Below are 14,937 nucleotides of genomic sequence, written 5' to 3'. Positions count from 1 at the left end.
GAAGCTGATGATTTTCCAGTGGTCAGTGGTTGCTGGTCCAGCTGTGGTGGCGGATGGGTGGCCTTGGTGAGCTGGCGGTTTTGGGGGGACACTGGTGTCACCCGAGGAAGGGAGGGCAGCCTGCTGCCTGGCCTCAGGCGCTGGAGCGATGCCCTGCGAAGGGTGATGGTGCCGGGGGACAGTGCGGGGAGAGGAGTCCCCAGCACTGATTTGCGTGGCCCCGAGGTGGGAGTGGCCGTGTTTTGGGCGGTCGAGGGGGTCACGCTTCGTCGTGGGGCTGCCTGTTTGCTCCGCTTTTGGGGGCAAAAGAGGCTGTTTGGACTGCGGTGGCCCGGGCCAGCCGGTGTCCGCCCCGTCGGGGTCGGGGACACGGGGGGTGGCGGGGGCAGCGTCGAACCGCCAGGGGGCGCCGTCCCCCTTCGAACGGGCAGGCGGTCCGCGGCGGGGGCGGGGCGGGGGCGGCCCCGCGGCGCGGGGATTGGCGGGGCGGTGCTGGGGGCGGGGAGGGGGCGGGCCCGCAGCCCGGGGATTGGCGGGGCGGCGCTGGGGGCGGGGCCGGGCGGCGCGGGGGCCGGCGGCGGCGTGGCCGCGCTCCCCACTCGCGGCGGCGATGTGACCCGGGCGGCGCGGGGAGCGGCGCGGTCCCGTCCGGCCCTGCCCGGCCCGGCCCCGTCCCGGCCCGCGGACGCACCCCCATGCCCGCTCACGGCCGCCCGCCGGCAGCGGCTGACGCCTGCGGAGCAGCGAGGCGCGGGGCCCGGGGAGGCGATGGCTGCGGATCTGGTGGTGCTGCTCTGCCTGGCCGCCGCCGCGGCCGCCGTGGAAGGTGAGGCGGCGCCGGGACGGGATGCTGAGCGCACCGCGAACCGGTTCCCCCGCCGCGCAGTGGACCGGGGGCCGCGCACTGGCACCCGGAGACCCCCCTGGAACCGGCCCGCGGGCTCGGGAAGGCACAGGGAACGGCGCTGGGAGCCCGTCCGGGTGTGCGTGGGACGGGCGGCCCCTGTGCAGCCCCTCCCGGCAGAGCCCTCTCCGGGGGACGCCTCCAGGGGCCGTGGGGGAACCGCTCCGGTCATCTGTGCCTCCCGCCGCCCGTGGGAGCTTTGTGGAGGAGGAGGATGGATACACTGGGGGGTTCCATCCCTGGGGCCGGGCGGGCCAGGGCTACTTGGCCCGGCGATGGAGCCGCGGCGCAGATGCGTGGCCATCGCTTCAGCAAGGCTGGTGCCATCGGGCTTTTCCCATCACCTGCCTGGTCCTGGGACTCGGGGTGCACCAGGATGGTCCCACTGGGCCTGGCAGGACCATCAGCTCGCCCCAGGCTCCCGTTGCTCTCTGCTCTCTTGTCGGCTTTCAGAAGTATTGCTTATATTATTATTTTTCCCTTTTTTTTGCACTGCTGCCTCCTGTTTTTCCAGTACAACGCAAGCCAGAAGGCTTGCAGCAGAGCTTGCCCAGCGCTCGAGCGCTGGCTGCGAGCAGGGGCTGCGGTGCAGCCCCTCGGCTGTTGGCAGCGAGAAACGCGTGGTTGCGGAGAGATGATGCGCAGGGGCTCGTGGGCGAACTGAGCTGCCGGCCGGTGTGGGGCCTGGCTCCTCCTTGGGGGGGATTTAGCTGATGCGAGCACGGTTGTGGCTGAGCTGGAAGCTGCCGGAGCCGGCTGGAGAGCAGCAGGTCGGCTCCGGGTGTTGTGGAGCTGGTTCAGGAGCTGAAACGCGGCTGTGATGTTCCCCGGTGAGGTGGGAGCGGTGTTGGCTGTGGTTACCCTTCGTTGGCAAGCGTGCAGGCAGGCCCACTCGCCACGGCGTCTGCATTCCGACGGCTTTTGGCTGATCCAGGCGTTCGCTTTTCTTATTTCTCGGGCTTTGTCCCTCATTGCATCCCTGTGGAGATAACTTGGATGTGGAAACGCGAGTGCCTTGCCTGAGCGTGATGCAAACGGGTGCGTGTTTGCCGGGTTGCGAAGCCGCGTGTGGAGAAGCAAGACCTGTTAGCAGCGCTTTGCTGGCCGGCTTTTGCAGCGTCAGCTGCTTGAGGCGCTGCCGAAATCAGGGCTGGCTGGGAAACCTCGGCTGGGTCTCTGTCTGAGAGCGCTCGTGGGTGATGTGGCTGTGGCCCCGTGTCTCGCCCCAAACCACACGCTGGGCTGGCAGAGCCTCCATCCCTGCCTGGGACCGAACCTGTTGAAAATTGCTACTCTTTCTACTCTACTGAGGAAATTACTGGCATAGCAAAGTTGTATCCTGGGAAAGATCTCAGATTTAAGGGAAAATCGTGCACGGGGAATTTCTGAGGCAGAGCAATTGAGTCCGATTTGGAGTTAAGGCAACAGTCTCCTGCTGTGGTCGTACAAAGAAAACACCTTTTTGCGGAGCTTATTGAAATCTTATGGATCCTCCTGGTGCAGGGGTTGGATTTCCTAGGTTTAAACGTGGGTTTCTCCACCCAAGCCGAAGCATCTCCTGTTTCCTGACCTACCCCAGGGTCTGGCTTTCCCTGGGGCAGCCACGAGACCGGTTTTGCCAGCAACTCTCCGGCAGCTCGGCAAAGCCGCGGCTGCAGCCCGGCTCTGCAGGAGCAGCTGGGACAGGGAGGGATGACTCCTGCATCCCAAAGCAGCCGTCCAGACAAAACGTCTGTTTTTCTGGGATAGCGGGGGGCAGATGTTTGGGGTCTGGACCCAGCTAAAAGGGGAGGAGGATGCCACCAGGGTCAGGGCCAAGGCTGCCTGTAAAAACCTCTTTATCCTCCATAAAACCTTGCTAACTCACTGCCTGCGGAACGCAAACCTGGAGATAGCAGAGTTGCTTATCTGAGTTTTCTTACGCTTACCTAATATTTTTTACCAAATCCTGTGGCTTAACTGACCATTTTCTGCCCGACGCATGGATGCTTATTGTCATTTTTTAAATGGTTTTATTTTTTTGTGGCTTGTGCAGAGGAAGAGGGACACGAGAAGATGACAGGAACAAATATTAATACTCCGTCTCTCCCACACCCTGCGATCACTCAGGAGCTGCTCGTGTGCTCTCTCTCGTGTTAGCTGAACCAAATATAATCACATTTAGCATATAGAGAGGGTGGTAACGTGCCGCCAATCTACATTTTAACTCGGAAGCTGCTGGAGTTTGAGGTGTCGGTAGGTCAGAAGGGGCTGATGTCCATTTTGGTGCAGCTTCTCCATGTAATCTGCTCACCTATCCATCATCCCCCCGCCTCGCGCCTGCTCTTTTAAGCCCAGGTTTTTAAAAACCAGCTTTTTCTCTCCGTCTCCTCGCCGCATCGTGATAAGCAAAACCACAGGGGAGGGAGGCGAAAAGCTCAGCTCGGGGCTGGCGGATCCAGCTTAGTTTTGCTTCCCGTGCTTATCCAACTGGCTTCCTTTGGAAACAAAACCCCGGGAGAAGAGCGGGGCTGGGGGGGCGTCCCTTGCGTGCCCTCTCTGCTCCTGTTTTGGCTGGGGATGCTCCCATCTGTTTGCCGGCATCCTCTGGGCTTCCTCCGCTGCCGCCCGGCGCCAGAGCGGTGCCTGCCCAGGGCTCCCGCCTTTGGCCCGGCCGCTTCATCCCCAGCAGGGCGGTTTGTGAAGAATAAGTGTTTTGAGAGAGAATTTTCAAGTGCTGTTATCCAGCCGGGCTTTCACATCTTTTGCGCAAACTATCTGCTGGTATCACTGACTCATTATGCCTCGGTTTTCCTCCTCCTTTCGCAATTCTCTTGTGCTTCGGGCTCGGAGATGCAGGTGAAGTAAAGGCGACGTCTCCATAGGTCCTGCTGGCCCAGAGCTGCTGGTGACCTCGGTGGCTCGGGCCACGCAGTGTGACAAATGGAAAACCCAAAAAGGAGGATTTTTGTCCCTGGGATGTGCGAATGTGGCTCAGGTCCTGGTGGAGATGGCTGTAGTGTGGCTATCCCTCAATCGGCAGCGATCCCACTCGAACCTGTCTCATGGATGCTTCACCTTGATTTCATGTTGGTCTCTTTGATTTGTTTTCTTGCCTTAATTAAAGCTTTGAATTTTGCTTTCTCTGAACGTAACGCAACTGAAAGTTGGGTAACTTACAGTGCTCTGGCAGCAGGGCCAGGGAAGCCCATTAGAGATGAAAACGAGCGCCGGCAATGACGGAGGGATAGAAGAACAGCGCTGAAAATGAGAAGCCTGCTTGTTGGGCTGTTGTTATTAGTATTTATTTGATGCTGAAGATGGTCTTGGAGCAGTTAGTGCAAATAAGACCCCTGAAGGAGCTCTGGCGAAGGCAGGAGCGGAGAAGGTGGAGTCTGCGGTGTGTGTGTGTATATATATATATGTATAAATATATATAATGTATTTTCCTACTCTTTCTGCTTACCATCTCCACGTGGAAATTGGATTGCTGCCCTGTGCTCCCATGTGCTTAGTGGCCTGTTTGCTGTCATGGGGGGGTTTGCAAGGTGGCCTCTCGCCCATCCCATGGCAGAGCAGAAACCTTAGAAATCACAAGAAAATATTGATGTTTGGTGATGAAGTAGCCTGACTATCCTCACCTGGCTCTGGATCCAGGCCATGGTGCTGAATAATAGATGTTTCTAGCAGAGATGGGTTCTGCAAGCTAAAGAAAGACTCGGATTTAGTGAGAAATGGGGAAAATAGGACCTTGGGCAACGGGTAACTCAATTCTAATCAGGTCAGCAGAGTTTTGGAGGCTCCGTTCCCTCTAAACAGACACAGTCATTGTAGGGAGTCGTTTAACAGCACGGCGAGGGTGAGTAAATAGTTGGTTGGGGGAAGCAATGTTTTCCCCAAATATTCACTAGAATTGGGAAATGTGTTACCGTTTGACTTTGTTTTGCTGCAAACATTTGAGCTACCGGGCAATACTGGCGCCAGGCAAATGTGAAGCTGGGATATTTCCTGGGGAGCGATTTGGGTTGGTGCGTTTGGAACCCACGTGCACGTTGCTCACGGAGGTCGCTGGATGCGATGGAAGCGGTGAGGTGGGAATTTGGGTCGGCTGGTGACCGGCAGCACCTTGCAAAGTGATGCCGGGTGCTGGGGGAATGAACGTGAATGGAGAAGGTCGGTGTGGGAGCAGAAATGCGCAGAAAAGGATGGGGCAATGTCAGCGGGGAGCTGGGACCCTGGGTGCCCATGGGATACCAAGCTGGTTGATGCACAGACCAGTTTTAGGGACTAAAAACGCAGCTTTTTCCAAAAGCAAGCGGCTGCTTGGGAGTGGGCATGGGGCTGATGCAAACACCACCCAGTAGAGGCAACACAACCCTTTTTTGGGGGACAACAAGAGTAAAATCTCACCCAAATCAGCTCTTCAGCTTTCCAGATAGGTGGTTGGGCTCCCTCCTGCGCTGTAGATGTGGTCGCTCCCACCCACTATTTTCCCCGCATTCACATCACAAGCGACGCACAGGACGTGTGTTTGTAGGAGCGAAAGGGCCCGCGCTTTACTTATTTATTTCTTATAACTTTTGAATTATTAAAGTGCGTTCAGCAGAGATTAACTTTCCCTGCTCAATATTTATTATTGTTTCATTTCCCTGGAAGTTGGAGCTACGAGAGCTTTGATAAATGGACTGAAAGGTTCTGTAGTTTCTCTGTAGCTAATCTAAATATCCCCGTATCCTTTGCTGAAAAGCTAATTTGTAATTTCCTATGGTAATGCCACTTAGTGAATTATAATGATACACTGCTTTTCCTCCCGTTCTCTGCCCGGGGAATAACGCCACCACCAGAAAATGGTGTGAAACCTGGAAAACGGCCATCGGCCCCCCAAATTTTTTTGGTCTAATAACAAAAATCCGGAAAAACGTATAGACCATATGGCCTGTTTGTTTGGGCTGGACCACATCCATCCCCGCCGATGAATGGGAGCGATGCCGCCTGGGTTTGCATCTGCAACCGGAGCCCGATGATGTGCAAAATCCCCTGCTCTCCCACCACCCCAATTATAAACAAGTGTTATCAGTCTTTTGAATAATTGAAGAGGCTTTCTGTTGAATATTTAATTACAATAATATTTGGTTAGCGGGGGTTGTTGCTCTCCTTTTGTGCAATCGAAAATTACTGCAAGAAAACAACCTGTTAAAAGAAAATGTTGTCTGTGATCATTGATTTTTCTTTTTTTTTTCTTTTAAGCTAATCAGTTATTCAGTTGAAATTTGTTAATTAGCTCAGCTCCATTAAGACTCTTTGGCATTTAAACTTGATGTTTCTAAATAATTATAGTTTTGCCTGCTAAGCCCACAACCCAGGGTGACCTAATTACTATTAAAGCGTACATGCTTAGGTCTGGCTTTAATAAGTTCCTGCTGGGAGCCTCGCGGGGAAAAATCACAGAGACAGCAGTTCAAAGGGGAAGGGACTTTGCTTCGGCCTCGCTGTTTCCAAACTAAACCTGGGGGTGAGGCTGCTCCCAGGTTTGGGGGGGATGCTCCCAAATTTGGGTGGGATTGCTCCCAGGCTTGGGGGAGATGCTCCCAGATTTGGGGGGCTGCTCCCAGATTTTTGGGGGCTGCTCCCAAGTTTTGGGGGGGGATGCTCCCAAGTTTGGGGGGGGATGCTCCCAGGTTTGGGTGGGATGCTTCTAGATGTGGGTAGGGCTGCTCCCAGATTTTTTGGGGGGGATGCGTCCAGATTTGGGTGGGATGCTCCCAGGTTTGGTTGGGCTACTCCCAGATTTTTGGGTGGGGATGCTCTCACGTTTGGGTGGGGATGCTCCCAGATTTGGGTGGGCTGCTCCCAAATTTTGGTGGATGCTCCCAGATTTTTTGGGGGGGATGCTCCCCGGTTTGGGGATGGATGCACCCAGGTTTAGTGGGATGCTCCCAGATTTGGGGGAGCTGCTCGCAGATTTGGATGGGATGCTCTCAAGTTTGGGTAGGATTGCTCCCAGGTTTTTGGGGGGGCTGTGTTCCCAGGTTTGGGGGGGGCTGCTCCCAGGTTTGGGGGCTATGTTCCCAGGTTTGGATGGGCTGCTTCCAGGGGGAGCAGAGGAGCCTGAGAGCAGCTGGTCCTTGCAGCCCTCAGAGCATCCCTGGGGTCAGCATCTCTGTGCCATCCACTTTTGGGGGCAGGTGGAAGGTGATTTTTTCCTTGTTTTCCTTTTCTAAGTTGTACCCCTTAATAAGCAAGTGGAGTCCCTTCAGGGTCTTTGCAGATGGTGGAGGGGTGGTGAAAAAAATACAGTATTACGTTTATTTTTGGTATTTTTGGTTTGTGTTTTTTTAATATGGAAATGGCCATGCCAAGTAATTAGGGCATAGTGAAGCCTCAGGTATGTGCTTGTGTGCTTGTTAGTGTAGCGAGTAGAACGTTTAATATTTGGGGAGGCATCCAATCAATTTTGCTGGTATTTGAAGCTGATTAAGCTTTGCTTTGTTATGCAGCAAATAAAAGCGGTGGCTGGGAATAGGCTGTGGAAATCCTCGATTGTAGGCTGTTTGCTCCCACCTGAGATGGAGGCTTCGTCTAAGATCATTTCAGGGTATTTTCTGCCAAAAAGTCCTCACCATCCTCTCCAATGCACCAGGCCCCGTGCGCCGCATCCCAGCACCAACAGGGCACAAATTTTGCATTATTCAAACCCAATTAACATCTTGCCTTTTTTCAACTGGCCCTATGTGGCCATCCTGGGGCATGAGAGGTTGCCAGGCTTAAATTTGGATATGAGGATGCTTCTTGAGCCCCAAAAGCGGAGAAAACAGGACTGTGGTGTCTGCTTTGCAGCAGAAATTCAACCCTCCCTGCCGTGGGGTGCTGGGGGTGAGCAGCACCCAAAATGCACCCAAAGCAGGAGAGACCCGGGGCTGATGTTGTTCCCCTTCCTCCAGGTGCTAAAATCCATGGTGTGGGTGGGTGGATGGAGCAAGGAGCAGCGACAATTGAACTTTTATGGAGTTTTTTTTCTACTTTTTGTCTTTTTTTTTGTGCAATCAGAGGCCGGGGATGGGCCTTTGATTACTGGAGGCCTCCACTTGCTTCCTTAGCCGCGGGGTCGGAGCCGACTCATTATTATCCTCGCTAGGGTCCTGTTGATATGAGGATAATTGCTTTCTGCTCAAAAGACATTAAATCACTGCGGAAGAGGCGGAGGGGTGTGAATTACATCTTCCCCAGGAAAACCGAGAACCCAGCGGAAGAGTTGAAAATGAACCGGAGTCCTGGGGAGGCCGGAGGGGAATGGGGCCGACTGCGGGGTCTGGTCTGACTGGGGGAACTGGGAGCTGGCTTGGTAGGTGCCTTGACACCTTAATTTTATTCTATTTTCTTCCCTTGGCGCCTGTATCTTCCTATTTCCAAACTCCCGAGGAAGAAGATGGGCAGGAGCGTGGTTTTGAGTCACTCGGTACCTTTTCCTCGCGTAGGGTGCCAGCATGGAGATGCCCCCACTGCCCGGCCGCTCCATCCCTGCGCTCCTGCCGTGGTTATTTTTAAAGCAGCGATTTTAAATGCTGGAAATGACGGGCACGGGGTGACCCCGAGAAGCACAGAGCTGCTCCCCAGCCCCTGGGGTTTGGTTGAAGCCGTCCAGAAGCTTCACGCGAGCGGGTGGACCCCCCGGAGATGTGTGGCCTTTGCTGTTGTCCGTGCTATTCCTCTTGAGATGGAATCACTGCTGGGGCTTGGAGTCGTTCAAGCTTGTCAGGCTCTTGGCAGAGGCACCGTGAGGTCACGTATAATGGTGTCACTGGGATCAGATACGGCGCTGTAACGTGGTAATTTCTGGTATAATGAAGTATAGAAAGATCAGCTTCATGCCACGTTTCCTGGGGAGGTACGTGTGGCTCCGTGGGCCACGTGCATCACACCAGTAACATTACTCTTGCTCAGCAAAATGGGGAAAAGCATCGATTCTACAGGAATTAAAGGCACCGATTCCATTTTTGTTTTGGTGCCAGCTTTGGCAGGGCCCCCAAGCTCTGGCCATCGGTTGCTGATGTCCCCAAGACCCACGGATGCCGAAGCCGAATTACCAAGGAGATGGATACAGGCTGGTGGGAGCTGAGAGGTCGTGAGCTACTTATGTTCGATATCTTTCTAAAAACCACCTTTTATTATCCCTCCTTGCACCGTGCGTGGGTTATTACCGAAATGGCCGGCACTGTCGGGAGGCTGCCGCGTTGAAAGGCTGGCTGAAAACCCACCCAAGGACATAAAAAGATGCTCGTTAACTTCAATGGGCTTTGGCCGGAGCCAGAGAAAATGTGCTGCTTTGAGAAAGATGCTGCTTAGGGCACCCTCCTGCTCTGACTTTGTGTGCCGGGGCTGGGCTTTGCTCACCGGGGATGGGGAAACCCCTATTTTTGCACGGTCCGATCCTTAATTTGTGAGAAAATGGTCCGACTGCCTCTGGGCAGCATCCCTGGGGCTGCACCCCAAAAATCCGGGGTGTTCTCACCCCGTGCCAGGCACGGAGCCCACCGGGATGCTCCCAAACACCATCTCTTGAGTCAGCAGCCCAACACGTTTTTATTTATTTCTCTAAAGCCTGGCGATGTTCAGGGGAAAGTGGGATGTCTTTGAAACGTTTAAAGTATTCCTAATAGGTTACCTTGAAAGCTTTCTTCAGTCTTGAATGAATCAAAGTGCAAATGTTTATAATGCAACACCCACACAGGCTGGGAGAGGGATTTTTATTAAGGCAGGAGAGTCAGAAAACAATAATAATAAAACATGTTTTATGAAGTTGGCGAGAAACTTATAAACTAGGTGAAGTTTTACAGCATATGAATTTGATACAAGCTGTAAATTTGAATTCCCAGGCTGGTCCTCAGGTCTTGCTCTTTATTACCTGAAATAACATTCTCCACTTTTAATAGCTGGCTGCGGCGGAGCGGACGTGGTTTTATCTTTCTAAATGATCTGCCATGCGAGTCTCATAATCAAACTTTCACCCATCCTGGAGACTTCAACCCTTTCCTTGGGCGACGCAGCGGCTGTTGCTGATTAGCAAATAGCTGCTATTTGCCTTGCTGTGGCAGGGGGGACCTTGGAAATCCTTACGCACATCCCCTGCTTTGGATTATTTAGACTTCTTATTTTCCCAAGCAGAAACCATCTGATAGGAGAATAAGCTTTTTTCCTTGGGGTGCCATCCAGGGATTGGTGACACATCTCTGGCTCTGGTGTCCCTCTCCCTGGTGGGTGTCACCACAGGGTGCCATTTAATGACCCCCCCAGCCACCCGCGGTGCCTCCAGCTGTTGGCAGCTGGATGTGTATCAAAGCCATTTGTCAGACCCCTGTCCTGTCTGCACGCGTGCTGGCAGATTATTCCTCTTCAAAAAATACATGATTACTTAAGCAAAGCGTTCTAGCTAATCGCCAGATTATTCCCTTTAAAATGGGAAAGTGATTAGGGATGTGTTTTTTTAACTAGGCTTCCCACCCTTGGATCTGCTGGGATTAGTGTTTGTGGGTGTGTAAATATTTAGTTTCCAAGGACTTTTTTTTTTCCTTCCCCTTCCTTGAAGAAACAGCAACAATAAGTGATTGAAATGAGGCAGCAGCTATGCTTGGACACTTTCCCCAGCGTACAAAGTATAATTGAAATTAAAGATGACCCGCAAAGGAAAACGAAATTGAAGTTCTGCTGGCACAATGCACCAGGCCGCCTTTCAAAACGAGGATTTCCTCCACTTATATTTGAAGTTGAAGAGACGAGGTTTTGCCTCTGGGTGATGGAGAACAAGCACAAACTGGAACCATTGAGAGCTTTGGTTGAGGATGGGTTGGTGGGCTGAGGGCAGGACTTGGAGCAGCTGGCTTGGGCGTTGCTTTTGTTCAGCCCCTTTTGTGTGTTGTGCTGAACTAATATTTTGGAGAGAAACAAAATTCCCGTTCGGTGAAAAATCTTGGCCTTTGCAGGTTCTACTGTTATTTGGGGAATGACCTGTTGAGTGCAGTGTAGGGGAAAGGAGCCTGGAGGTCCTGGGAACAGCAGGGTGAGCATGAGCCAGCACTGGGCCCTTGTGGCCAGGAAGGCCAATGGTACCTGGGGTGGGTTAGAAGGGGGTGGTCAGTAGGTCAGAGAGGTTCTCCTGCCCCTCTGCTCTGCCCTGGGGAGACCACACCTGGAATATTGTGTCCAGTTGTGGCCCCTCAGCTCCAGAAGGACAGGGAACTGCTGGAGAGAGTCCAGCGCAGCCACCAAGATGCTGAAGGGAGTGGAGCATCTCCCGTGTGAGGAAAGGCTGAGGGAGCTGGGGCTCTGGAGCTGGAGAAGAGGAGACTGAGGGGGGACTCATTCCTGGGGATCAAGATGGAAAGGGGCAGTGTCAGGAGGATGGAGCCAGGCTCTTCTCGGTGACAACCAGTGATAGGACAAGGGGCAATGGGTACAAACTGGAACACAGGAGGTTCCACTTAAATTTGAGAAGAAGCTTGTTCCTGGTGAGGGTGTCAGAGCCTGGCCCAGGCTGCCCAGGGAGGTTGTGGAGTCTCCTTCTCTGCAGCCATTCAAACCCGCCTGGACACCTTCCTGTGGAACCTCAGCTGGGTGTTCCTGCTCCATGGGGGGATTGCACTGGATGAGCTTTCCAGTGCCCTTCCAGTCCCTGACATTCTGGGATTCTGTGATTCCAAAGCACCTTCATTCAGTGTTGGGGTGAAAAATGCTCCTTTCTGAGGAACTCTCTGGAAGAAGCTTGGCTGCCCCCTGCCCACCTGAGATGATGCTGGTGGGTGGGAGGAAGGACCAGGACCCCCTCTGGGATTTGCCTCCCTGAGGAGGGGGAGCTGGAGGTGAGTTTGTGCCCACAACACTTTCCCCAACACCAGATAAGAGGAGGAGGTGTCTGGGGGACCCATATGAGGTCAAAACGGGCTGATCTCCTCCTGGGCTGCACCAAGGAGTCTTTTCACATGGAGTACGGCAGGGTGGCCTTGGTTGCATCTTCTGCCCGCTACCTCTGGGGGGATTTTTGAGCCAATTTCTGCTCACGGAGATCTCTTCTTCACATCCAAACAATTTAGACTTTTTGCACTGAGGCGCTTTGATGTTTGGATTCAAAACCGTGTCTTGTTTTGAAACTCGTTGCGGCATTTGCTGTTATGTGTTTGCAAAGCTGGGGAGGCGGGCGCGAAGAAGCCGAGATCAGAAGCAACACACGTAGTTTAGATGCAAAAATGGTTTTGACCCAGCGATCTGGTGGAGTCACGGATTAAAGGAACAGTTGAAACCAATAATTCGTGTGACTTCCCTGGAGGTCTCCATCCCTGGAGACCCTCAGATTGTTCCTACAGCCAAAAAACACCCTCGCTAAGCCAGAGGAGGTGAGAACCTGTGTTTCCTATCCATCTAATGGATAAATCCCAAGCCCTAGCAAGGCAACAGAAGAAAACCTGCGCAGACCCGAGGTTTGGAGGACAGGAGTGGTCACTGATGCGCCGTGTGGCTTTGGTCCCCATCCTGCTGCTGGAAGATACTTATAAGGTATTTCTGGAGCCTTTGGTGCTTCAAATGCTCATGCACCCCTTGTTTCTCTTTCTGAGGGGGGTATTTATTGTGGGCATTAACCCAGGGCCGTCATTTGGGTGCCTCGGTCTTTCTTTCCAAAATCACAATTGTGCCGTTCAGCTGGAATTGGCAACTTTTGGACTTTTTGTTCGCTTGCCTGTGTGCTGGAAAGCCGTCAGAGGCAAGGGGAGCCTGTAGATGTCGATTTTTGTTGTTGTTATTATTATATATTATTATAATTAAAACATTTTTAGCAGCTGAAATTTGAGCCCGTTTGGGTATTTATACAGCAAGATGTTTTGGATGGGGAATAGGCCAAGGGAGTCACGTGGCTGGGGCCAACGTGAAACAAAAGAATCCATTTATTATCCAGGCAGGAAATTTGTTCTTCGGGATGTTGTAGCTGCAGACATAATGATTTCATTTCCTCCAGTTCACCCAGATTAATGGCTTGTGCTCTTTTGTTTGTGTGCCTGTGTTATTTCTGCAGCGCGGCTTCCCCCGCTGCTCGGTGCCGGCGTGTGCGAACACGTGTGCAAGTGCCCTGGGCAACGGGGGGGACCTGGGGGCTCCCCGTTGGGATGGAGGAGGCTGCGTGGGGTTTTGGGGAGGGATGGGATGCTGTGGGACCAACTGGGGTGACCTTCCAGGCAGTGATGGATGTCCTGTCATGTGCATCCCCAGGGGTCTTCACCTCCTGCATCCCCAGGGGTCTCCTCTTCCTTCATCCCCAGGGGTCTCCTCTTCCTTCATCCCCAGGGGTCTCCTCTTCCTCCATCCTCAGCGGTCTTCTCCTTCTGCATCTCCAGGGTCTCCTCGTCCTCCATCGCCAGGGGTCTCCTCGTCCTCCATCGCCAGGGGTCTCCTCGTCCTCCATCGCCAGGGGTCTCCTCGTCCTCTATTGCCAGGGGTCTCCTCTTCCTCCATCCCCTGGGTCTCCTCTTCCTCTATCCCCAGGGTCTTCTCCTCCTGCCATGGTCACCACGGCAGCGAGAGGTGTTTTCCTATGAAGTTGTGATGGGATGGGGAGACAAACACGAGCGTTGACCTTATAGAAGGCATGAGAGCAGCGCGTCTTCTCCTTGGCCACACTCAAGGGTGTACGTAGCTGTTGTCTTTGGTGGGAAGCCAACCTTTGCACCCTCCCAAATACCATGCCGGGAAACAACTCCTTTTCCGAGGGAGCTGTGCTGGGTGCAGGGATGCAGGAATCAGCCACGTGGCGATGGGCGAGCGGCTCCTTCCGAGCCGGCTGGGTTGGCTGTTCATGCCAAGCAGGTCCAGCCTCTCCTGGGGCCACTGGCTATCTGGAAGATGGTGGCACTTCAGCTCCCTCCTTGAGAAAAACAGGCCTGTCTTTGTGGACACTAGCAGATTAGTGGCAGCTTTAATTGCTCCCTTTCTCGCTTTTTGAGTGTTTGGCTTTTCGCAAGCGACGTGACAGGCAAACGCTGCCTTTGTGTGGCTGTCGCCTGAACGGTCCTCGTGGGGTTTTGGCACAGAGCTTTTAATTTACTGTGTGAAGTGCAACGACCGCGATCTTTTGTTCTGGGTTAATCTGGAGTAACTTTGTGGAGTTGGAAGCGCCTGTCTGTGATGAGGAGTTGAATGTGGTGCCGCACGGGATCTGCCACTGGTTTGGTGACCATCTTGGTGCCCCCGTGCCCAGCTCTTCCTCCTTCCTTCTCTTAGGTGTTTCTTTTTTAAATTTGGGGAGGAGAGAGAGTTTTTGCCACCCTTTCTGGAGGAGGTTTCCCTGCAGGGACGTACCTTGCTGACCCTCTTGGCCATCAAGGTGCATCTGCCACCATTCCTGCCATCTTCTGGGTCTTGCGCGTGTTGCACCTTCTTCGTTTTGTTCTCCTGAGCTTTTGTGCCATGAGGGGTGTGTGGGGCTGAAGGTGTGAGCCCACCATCCGAAAGCTGCGGAGAAGAGGGATGGGGAGCTCCTGGTACCCCATGGAGCTGCGGGTGCTCTCTCCTCACCTGCCTGCCCTCCCAAATCGCTCCCGGTGACAGAGTTTGTGAGGATGTGACAGCTCCGTTGCGCAGAAGATGATGAACAGTAATGAGACCCAGAGCACACCGTGCACTTAAAGTGATTTATTTCCGTAAGGAAACCACAATCAGGGAGGATGGGTCAGTGTCATCAGGAGAAGAGGTGGGGATGGAGATGAGCTTAGGGGGAAGTTTATCATCAACCGGCGCCGCTTTAGAAATGAGCAGAACTGGCGTTGCGTGAAATGGAGCCATGCCAGTCGCACCGGGACCGTCCCTCACGTGTGGTGGCATCTCCCAGGGTTTGACTGGCCTTGGGGACTTCTCCTTGCTCACCTCCCTTGTGATTTAAGGTCAACTCACAGCAGCTCTTGTTTTTTCTTCTCCCAGAATCCACATCCTGGCTCAAGGGAATGTGGTGGGACAGCAGTTTGCAAAGGGGGGTCCCCAAGCGCCCTCCTATTGAGGGGCATTGTGCAAAGGGGCGG

General features: G+C 53.7%; 1 protein-coding gene across 2 annotated transcripts in view; it reads left to right on the top strand.

Annotated features, from left to right (window-relative positions):
* Positions 1 to 604: 604 nt before the first annotated feature.
* The window catches only part of EPHB1 (EPH receptor B1), a 71,222-nt gene continuing 56,889 nt past the window's right edge, over positions 605 to 14,937 (top strand). Inside the window, exon 1 of one of the 2 annotated variants that reach the window (XM_065845057.2) lies at positions 605 to 826. In XM_065845057.2, coding sequence (XP_065701129.1) covers positions 769 to 826 — 58 coding nt within the window. In that variant the 5' untranslated portion in view covers positions 605 to 768. Of the gene's footprint in view, positions 827 to 12,180; positions 12,428 to 14,937 lie in introns of those variants that run through there. The other variant, XM_071812373.1, reaches the window with a different exon arrangement.

This window comes from Patagioenas fasciata, chromosome 9, assembly GCF_037038585.1.
Source record: "Patagioenas fasciata isolate bPatFas1 chromosome 9, bPatFas1.hap1, whole genome shotgun sequence".
Classification (NCBI taxonomy): Eukaryota; Metazoa; Chordata; class Aves; order Columbiformes; family Columbidae; genus Patagioenas; species Patagioenas fasciata.
This window is presented reverse-complemented; position numbering and strand designations above follow the sequence as displayed.